The sequence below is a fragment of the Hirsutella rhossiliensis genome, assembly GCF_020360975.1.
Source record: "Hirsutella rhossiliensis strain HR02 chromosome Unknown scaffold00008, whole genome shotgun sequence".
NCBI lineage: Eukaryota > Fungi > Ascomycota > Sordariomycetes > Hypocreales > Ophiocordycipitaceae > Hirsutella > Hirsutella rhossiliensis.
The window spans coordinates 156,275-165,973 of NW_025408674.1; the positions used below are offsets into that span (position 1 = coordinate 156,275).

Consider the following 9,699-nt stretch of genomic DNA (forward strand, 5'->3'; position numbering starts at 1 on the left):
GAGGGTCGTCCGTTGTGCTTTAATAGCGAGGGGAGAATGTTCGGGAGCAGTCCTTTGGTGCACGCCAGGGCGGCGATGGGCTAGGGGCGTTTCACTCTCCAGTGAGCCGAGGTCAGCAGTGGCATTCTTGTTTTCGACCACCTCGCCGCCAGCGATGACAACGGGCTGGACGCGATCCGCGAGGAAGGAGTCGCTGCCAGCGTAGCTGGACTCCGAGGGCTGGGACTCAGCCAACCCTCTGCTCATGCTGGAGCCACTGCTGCTTCGTCTGCGGCCGGCGCCGAACCTTCCGTATCCCTCGTGGCCTGTGCCAGCTACCGGCCCTTTGCGGCCGAGTTTTCTCTGCGGAGAGTGCTCGCTTTTGTCGTCCTTGAGGCTTTCCGGGGTTGCCTTCTTGCGGCCGAAGAAGGGAAATCGAGTGGTAAAGGAAGAGCTAGCCTTGCTTAAAGTCTGGTTGGATCGAGAAGATTCATTGGAGTTTACTCGTCTTGGCTCCGCGGGAGCTCCGGGGCTTGCAGTCTTTGATGATGCCTGTCGTAAAACGGGGAGTTGTGGGGTAGATGCGTTCCTCCTGGCTTGATGCAGCGACGTCGATGATACAGGCAGCGACCTGGAAGCTACAGGCTCACTGACCCGCCTCTCAAAGGGCTTTGGTAACGAAGAGATATTGCTGTGTATAACATGAGTGGCTTTCGAGAACTGTGAGGGCATATTCTGGGTGCCGTCCCGGCTTGGCCTAAGAGGCGGCCCGGTCCTTGGCGACGAAGGCGTCTTTGATGGGGAAGTGTCTTCGGCCCTGGGAAGGGAACGATTCGCCGGGCTCGTTTTGCGCATCTCTCGAGGCGCGGGGAGGGGCATGGCGATCCTGTCCTTGCGCCTCGGGGAATCTTGAGACGATTTGCCCGGCATGGGGTTCGGCGACAGTGGGGATGGCTGTCTATCCGCTTTCCTATCTCTCTTGACGTTCTTGTCGCCGTCGCGGACCGTTGAGCTTGACGAGGAAGAGGCTATGGACTCACGTACGGGGGCGAGGCCATGGGGATTGGCGCTGGTCGTCGCATCGTCTTCGCTCGGTATATTCCCAGGCCCTCTCCGGGTAACAGGCGGCCTGGTCGAAGCAGAGCCATTTTGCTGATCCCTTGTCGTGGCTATGATTCGGCTCGGTGCAGTGAGGATGGGGGACTGAGAGGACGTAGAGGTCGGAGTCGTGTCACGGCTATACGGGCCTGGCCCTGGGGATTCGGAGAGCCTTGTCGAGGGGCTGGCGCTCACCTGACTGCTACTCCCTGAGAATAAGATGGAAGCCGGGGTTGGCGGCGAGAGGTCGTGGGTTGCCAAGCGGTGGAGCACATCGACGTCGTGCCGGTCAACCGAGCGCCCAGGTTGCTGCAGCTTTTGGTAGCGATCCAGTTCCGGATATATGACGGGAGGCTGCATCGCAGGCCGGCGAATTTCCCCCCCTTCCGCAACTCGGGCGAAAGACGGGCTCCGATTCACGTTCCGGACATACTGGGTGCTTGTGCCTGACTCGAGCGGGCCTTGCAATTCGCGTCTTGCTAATGAAGAGCTCCGGTGGATAGGGTCCTTTGATAAGCTTGCCGTATCGCGGGAAAGGGAAGACCCGTTGTTTCTCAAGGGCGATGGGACGGGGTTGCGGCCGGCATGATGAGATAGCCCTGATGAAGACGACGACGGACTCCGAGTGTGATCGCCCAAGGGTCTGCTCGCTAAACCACATGGATTGGACGGGGAATCCGAAGGCAACCTTGGAGGAGGCCTAGGGAGCCCAGTGCGCCGCGTCGATAAGGCTCGAGGAATCCTATCGGACGGTTGCGGCTGCGGCGGTGGTGAGTGCTGAGTATTGGCTGTTCTCGGTGTCACCATTTCCCTCGGTGTCACCATTTCCCTCGGTGCCACACTGTTCGTTCTCGGCATGCCGGGCCGGCCTCGTGTTGGGTCCATTCTCAGTGACCGAATCCCTTCTGATGGACTGGACGGGAGCCCATAACCCATTCTGAGAGACGCCATGCTCATCCGATCTGATCAAATGCGTCCAGCGCTTTCAACATGCCTTCACGTTCCCCGACCAGCCCATCGTTTGACCAAGCAGGTGAAAGCAATGTGATGCTCGGGCTCTGGATCGGCAGTTTCGTCGAGTCGGCGAGCGCACAAATCAGATGAACAGTCAAACCGAACCAGATCTGCTCGAATCGGGGACGAAGCGGCAAGCTGCGCAGTGTACTGGGCAGCACCGGGCTGGGAAAGCGATTGCTCGTCGGTGGCGTTTACGTGAGTGAGCTGAAGGATGGTATTACAAATTAGGTGGGCTGGAAAAGGTCACTGGGATAAGAGAGAGGGGATAGAATAGAAGACTTGTGTGCAAGCTGCAAAGAGGTTATACAGAAGCAGTAGTTAGGTGGTGAAGGGCCAGGTCAAAAGGTCGAGTGGACATGTCCTGTTAAATCCCGGCTTTTGCGGCCCTGGTCCAAGGCTGGCTCGAGGTGACAACGACTGCAGACTCAAGATGCGGCCACCACCAGGGGGGGGGGCTAGTAGGGTGTGGGTGTATGGCAACATGCCACGTCAAATGCAGCATTGGCGCCTGCTGACAAGGATTGATGGCCTCGACGTGGGCGGCCTGCTCGGTTGAGGCAATGAAAGCGAGAATCAGCACAATGACCTGTGAAGGAGAAGCAGTGTGATGGTTGTTGCCACAAAGATGTAGGTCATTGGGAAGAGGGCAGGTGTGGACAAGCAGACCCTTAAGGTCATGAAGCTTGAAAAGGCTCAGCGGCCCAGGCAGTTCAAAGCAAGGGCCCAAGATGACATGTTTGCACTGTATTTTCCAGCTTTATTAATTGTGGGAGCTGGGCAGGGTGAGGAGGCAGCGAGGACGAGTCAAGGGCTGCTTAGCCGGTGCTTGCTGTGGAGCCGAAGAGAAGACATTGCCGCTGCCATTGAAATCCGCAAGAGCAAATGCAGTGCACTGCCATGGGCGTCGAGAAAAGTGCCTGCAAGGTGCAGATAGAAGCGTCCAGTGAGAGGTGACGAGACGCAAGATGAGGTTACGATTGGGCGTCAAGCCCTGTGCAGGGGGGCGACTTTGCAGCCACATGGTGCAAAGGTGCCCTAGTGCCGGGTTTTCTGCTAAGCCAGACGAAAGCGACGATGGATGGGGACATGATGCTTTGACTGGCTGTCTTGCAGTGGCGAGGGCCGCGAAGGGACAGCCGTCGGTGACGATGTGTGGATGTCTAGGCAGGCGGGGGGACTTGGAGCGGCGACTGTCGGTATCGCACAGTAGACAGCCCGTGAGACAAGGCCAGGGTCCTGCAAGGGTTCGGGGTGGTGGAGGGTCGACGACGGTGAGTGGTGCGACGTTCGGACTGACGGCGCAAATGGGGACCTAAGCCTTGAACGGCCCGCAGGGGAAATAGGCCGAGGGCGGCTTGTTGGTCGACGAGGCTTTTCTCCCTCCCATATTGCTGCCTGCTGCACAGCATCGAGGAGTTGATTTTGCCTCTTGCCTCTTGACGCCCTCACCCCGCACTCTCGCTCGTATCCTTGTACTGAATGTACTGTACAGACTCGAGGTGCCCACTATGCATGTAAGCATCATTTCGTCTTGTTATGCATGCAACAACCCATGTTGGGTCTCCTGAAGCGAGTCGGCCTTGTTTCTCCCAATCCTTCGACCAGAAATCCCCTCGATCGACTCGCACCCACTACGCTCTGCAAAATGGACAGCGTCTCTCTATCTTGGGCGGCGCTTCTGCATGTCTCACTCCACTGGCTCCGACAGGACGATCTGGGAGGCGCATGTCTCTGATGATTGTCTTAGACCAGGCTTGGAACCCTGCCGCCCCGGCGCTTGTCCTTGGTGGTGTGGCATTGGACGACTGCCTCTCCAGACGCCATGGTTCGAATCAAACTCGTCGTGCCGTCGTGTCACGCGCCAGAAAGCTGCCGAGAATTGCAACCTGGCGTCATCGAGGCCGCGCGATGCCCTCGCTGGCCGTGCCATCTCATCTACCTCGTCTGCTTCCTCTGCCAGCCTGCCAACCGTGTGACGTTCTGCAGCGACAACACGCCTCATTTGTGCGCAGAGTCGGAGCTTCTACTGCTTGCGGGCTAGATCGCGCGGGAGTCAGAAGAAAATTCAAGCTCCGCCGCAACGGCAGCTTGTGCCATGGGTGCGCCTCGTGGGACTAGTCCTGCAAGACCGTCCTGGTCCCAGACGCTCAGCTCCGAGAACAAAGCCCAGCCATGGCCCTTGCCAGCGTTGGTTGGCCGAGCCTTTGCCGATCCACCAAGACATTCTGGAAGTTCAGACCCCAGCCCCCCTTTGTCTCCACAGACCCTCGTCCACTTCTTGTCTCTACGACGGACGAGACACCCACGTGCCTCACGCGAGACGCCTTTCTTCCACTTCCCATTCGTTGAAGCTCCTTCGGCTAAGGAGAGTGACCCTTGTTCTCTACCTCCTAACAGGCTGACTTGCTCTCCATTTGCCGCCAATGAGAGACGGTGGCCGGCAGTGATGTGCTAAGACATTAGCGGTATAATCCATACTGAGCATTATTGCCCCGAGATATTCACACGTCTTCGAGTACAGTATATGGACTCGACGCACCCAACCCTCTCTGCCTGCATGTCTCTCCTTGCTGCAAGTGCTTACCTCTATGGGATGAGCAGCACATGAGGATTCGTCCGCGTGCCAACCCTCTTCCTCTCTGGTGTGTTATCAAGCTAATGTTTGTTTCGCTAGTAGACCGGGCGACCCAGGTCTACCACATGACACAATTGAGCGGCTGAACTGTCCAAGAAGCCTCGCCATACGTCGGCCACTGAATGTGCCCGAGTCCAGGCGAATGCACGATGAGCACGGAGGCAAATGACTGTATTGGAAGAAGACGAAAAACGAAACAAGGGAGTTACCGGTAAATGGGAAACTCTGGCGCTCAAACATTACTGGTAAACGGTTACTGCGCTGACGTCGACCGGTCTCCAGCATGGCGGCAGCCAGAGGGCCCGTGGCGCAAACAGGGGGAAGAAGAGCCGAACCGGCAGTGCGAATATGGGCCAGCAGTGCAATGACAGCTGAAAGCTGCAGCTCAAGGAACCTCAACCCGCCTGTGTGACCCGGCGCAGAGTCGAATCCGAGCATCGGAAGGCCGGAGGCAGCCAGGACTGTTAGCAACGAGCTCCGCCACACGCGGGAGAGTGGGTCCGAGGCGGGCCGAGCTGGATTGGCGACGTGGCACATCACGCGTGGCTGGAGTCGCCGGGCGTCCGCGGACCACTGCCGGTGTGGCTAACGTATCCAGCTGCCAGCCCAGCACGGCATCACGCAAGGGCGGCAGGTCAAGTCTCACGGCAGATGGCCGCCGAATCACCGCATCGGCCGGTGCCAGATCCGGGAATCAACCCCGGGGCGACCAAGATGCTTGACGAGGGACCTGGTCGCCTATGCCATGACGGGGAAGATGACGAGTGCTCACAGCTTTGGCTGCGAGGTTGGCATGATGGAGCCAAAACGACACCCATGTCTCGTTTTCCTGCTCGCAATCGCTTTGGCGGTGAACGACGCGGCAAATGCCCTTCTGCCCGGCACTCACATTGATAAGCACTCTGCAGCAGATAACATCAGGTAAGAAGGAAATAAAACGAAACAAAACAAATGGAACAAATGGAACAAACCGAGTGAGACAGGGAGCCAGGAAGGAAAAGCTGCAGAGTACGGAATACACGAGGTGTCAGAGTCTCCCCAAAAGAAAAATCCGCCATACTCCCACGCGGCCTCCTTACCTTTGCCCTTGGCCATGGCCGCGGCCGCTAGCACTCCCGTAAAACAAGGACACCGGGACGGCTCTAGCATGGGGCAAGAAGCCACCTTGTCTCTAGAACAAGCCAGGTTGACGACAGCGACGATGACGCCCAAGTTGACGAGGAAGACGTCCCCACGACCCTCGCGCCCCAGTCGCCGCCCCAGCCGCCTGCGCAGCTACGAGTAAAATAAGGATTCCCAGCCGACTGCCCACTTACCGCCAATCATTGGTGTACTCCTGCCCAGCAAGCGCGCCGGCGAAGGCGACCACAACGGCCGCAGCGCCATTTTTCCCGAGAGCACAGGGGCCAAACGATAGGTCGGCCTTGCGTACTTTAGCTTAGGACAACGCGGCCTCTTGGCGTGCGCGTCAAGGAGAGGGGGTGTGTATGTGTATGCGGTTATGCGCTACGGTAATACGGGCACGGGTCTTGGTTGATAGTCCTCCGTAGACAGACAGACAATCCGTGGCGCCTGTCACTGCCGATGGGGACGATAGGCCTCTCACTTCACCTGATTTGCTTGGTTGGCTTAGCGAGACGCGAGCAAGACCGCTGATTGCATCAACGGGCGCCCCTAATGCGACGAGCAAGGGGGGGATAGCCGCGACCTAAATAGAACAGACGGCCTGCGCCAATGCCAGGCCCTGGAGCCCATCGTCCCCTAACGCGCTGTCGCAGAGCAAAGACTCGTTCTCGACGTTGTGTTCCAAGTCTCCTCCTCCCTGCAGACTGACTTCCGTGGTTCCGCTTTCCCCAGCCCCCACCCATCACCTGATACACTGAGCATCTTTCCCTCTCTTTCAGAATGTCGAGACGGCACTCTGGGGTGTTTGAAGTGAAAAGAGAGCGGGTCAACGGAAGAGAGAGAGGGGGGGAAGGGGGGTAGGACAGCGGAAAGGGGTGTAAGAGTAAAGAAAAAGAAAGAAAGCCCGTTTCGATGGGGGCTGTCGGGCCACCAGTCCTCACGATCCAGCTCTCTCCTCCCCAACCCGGGGAACTTTCTCACGAACCCCCCTCGCTCCTCCCAAGGCAGCCATGCCCTTCCAAGGCAGCCATGCAAGGCAACATGACTTGGGAAGGCGCAGCAGCATCGCGTTGCCGCAGGCAGGCTCCGGCCGAGCCGCGATAGACGAGCGAGACCATGATTCCCGAGACCGTAATCGAAAAAAAAAACGGACTGGAAACCCGAATGTCCGTCTTACGGCGAGTCTGTCTCGGTCGGTCGTCCTCTGCAAGGCGCCATGCAGCGATGCCGGCCAGCGGCACACGACAAATCTGGGAGAAAGCACAGTCTGTCAGTTGGTTTCGTGACTTCCACGGGGTTCGTCGTTGCTGAGAAATGGCCACAAAACAAGAGAATAATTAGGCTGGCATTGTCGCTACCCCCTGGCTTGCTTCCGGCCGGCCTGGTTTCTGCCTCTCCAACGCCATGTCCCCTGCAGCTATTCCGATCCGAGTAGAGTACAAGCAAAGTCCGAGATTCCTTCTTCAGTAAGCACCCAACGTGTCGAGACCGTCACTCACCCGCCATAGAGCCGAGCCTAGGCCGTGGCAAACCTGGCCGCTCGTTTCTCCGCCTTGGCTCTCTCCGAGGGATCGTCCATGAGGCCGGTCCTCTTGGGCGGGCCTTTGTTGCCGGCCTGTCGAGGGGCGCGTGCGTTGCGCCCGTTGCGTCCTTGTCGGTCGCCACGCCGGTCGACATTCTGGCGCTTGCCGGCGCGCGTATCGTCCTCTCCCCCACGACCACGGCCGCGCTTGAGCGATTTTTCGGGTAGGGCAGAGTCAAGGCCCGAAGCAAGCTCGTTTTCGTCGATGCCGAAGCGCTTGGCGCGTTCGGCGCGCCTTTTTGCGTCCTCGTCCTCGTCGATGCCAAAGCGCTTGGCCCGGTCGGCGCGTTTCTTGGCCTCAGCATCGGCGGCAGTCTTGGAAAGACCCATGGCGAAGGATTGCGCCGACTCAACAGGGGCCGTCTCGTCCTTGGGCTCCTCACCTTGGGCGACAGACTCCTGGGCGGCGGGCACGGCAGCGGGCACCTGCTGCTTCTTGTCCTGCGGCTCGGACTGTTTGACCTCGACGGGCTTGGGCGCGGTGGCAGGAGTAGTTGCAGGCAGCGGAGTGATGTCCTCGTCGTCAGTATAGTCGATCTCGTCCTCTTTGTCTAGCTGGGCGAGAGCTGGTGGCGAAGGGATTAGCTGGGCGCTGCAGAGGCAGGCAAAGGCGGCGCGCCTCAACGAGACCAAGGCGCGGAAAGCTTGGCCAGGAAAAGGGTGCTTACTGGGCGCGGCAGCCCCTGGGGATTTGGCGTTTTTGACGTCGTCGTCCTGCAGGCGGGCGATCAAGTCGGCCTTGTTGCCAGTCTGGGGGAGTTTCTTGTCGGCCAGAAGCTTCTTGAGCTCCGGAACCTTGAGGGTGGAATACTCGGCCATGACTGCGAGGGCTTATCTGTTGCGCTCGTCGAGGCTCGCGTTGGGCTGGACCTGCGCGAGGTGCAGATGGGCAGCGCCAAAACAAGGTGCGTGCGCGCGCAAACTGCGAGACGGTGCGGTTGAATCAAGGGCGCAGATTCATCTATCGCGGGATGGCGAAAAGGCGTGGATCGTTAGTACGGAGGTCAGGAGGAGTGCCGGAGGAGCGGGAGGTAAAGAGGCACGGAGGATGAAGGTGCGAAAAGAAGGAGAGGCGGAGGGAGCAGCTCGCGGATGGCGCTGTGATGATGGCGCGCGCGTGGTGATGAAAAGGGAAAAACGGTCGGGTCGGTGCTGGTGTGGGTACCTGACAAGTACCTCAAGGGCGCACCATGCTGAGCTCACTGCCCTTTGTACTGTAAACACATGCTGCAAAAGACCTGGCCACCGACTTCATTGTTCTTGCACTCGGTAGTACTAGTACCTACCCAGCAAGGCACAAAGAAAGATAGGGGCCTAACAGAGAGGATTCAACAGAGGATTCAACAGAGAGGGAAACCTCTCTGGCCTCTCGCTCTTCTAAACTCAAATCTGGGAATGCAGCATTCGTCGCGAATCGTGAGCAGGAGAGAGAGTGGTGCCACAGTCGCCCTACCGGTATTGTGCTACACCTAGAGCATGACTTATTCTCCGAAAGATAAAAACACAGAGAAGAGGATGGCACTGTACATACCTCTGTTTGCCTGCGTACTGAAGCTCGTATGTAGCTTGCGCAAGGTAGGCTTCGCTCCGCCGAAGCTCATCGGGCTCCATCTCTCGCCGCCGGCATCTACCTGTCCACAATACATATACATTTACTACCCACTAAACAATGATCCACAAGCGACATCGAAACCATTGCTCAGGTATGCGCCCACGCAATGAAAAAAAATATGAGCACACCGACATACGGTACGGAGTCAACGTTTCCAGCCGTTTTCAAACGGCAGTCTTTGCTGTGCCTCGCACGGCCACCGTGCTGCAACTATGAGGTGCGGAGCAGCGCATTTCGTCAGCTCACCAAGTACCTTGGGCTCTTGGAGTACTCTATCCCAGCACAAACTGGGCGACTCCGCGCAAGTACCCACCTACCCAAGAGTACTTTACCCCATGCTCTAGCACTCCAGATGTCTCTGGCGCGTCTGCCGCCTCCAAAGTCCGGGTCCACGACTCATCTCTTTCCATCATCGTCCAGCCATCGCTTCCAACTAGCAGCAATCGCCCCTGGCCAACATCATCGGCTCCCTTGGCCCCCCGACAACCCCAAAGGCCAACGACCATACTCTTCACCATGGACTAGCGCGCCGGCCAAGCGCGCGACCCTGAGGGCAGAGACGTCCGTCATAAACCCTACCTTGTCCCCCTCGCACAGCGCCTCCAAACCACTCTATCCAACGTTTGCTCGCCCTCGGGCCGACGGTCCAAG

At 58.5% G+C, this 9,699-nt stretch overlaps 1 protein-coding gene across 1 annotated transcript; it reads right to left on the reverse strand.

Moving 5' to 3' along the window:
• Nucleotides 1-7,370: 7,370 nt before the first annotated feature.
• Nucleotides 7,371-8,255, reverse strand: HRG_07261 (SAP domain-containing protein; the record flags this gene model as incomplete). Its single annotated transcript, XM_044865732.1, has 1 exon — nt 7,371-8,255. The coding sequence occupies one exon, from the start codon at nt 8,253-8,255 to the stop codon at nt 7,371-7,373; it is 885 nt and encodes a 294-aa protein (XP_044718696.1).
• Nucleotides 8,256-9,699: the final 1,444 nt, after the last annotated feature.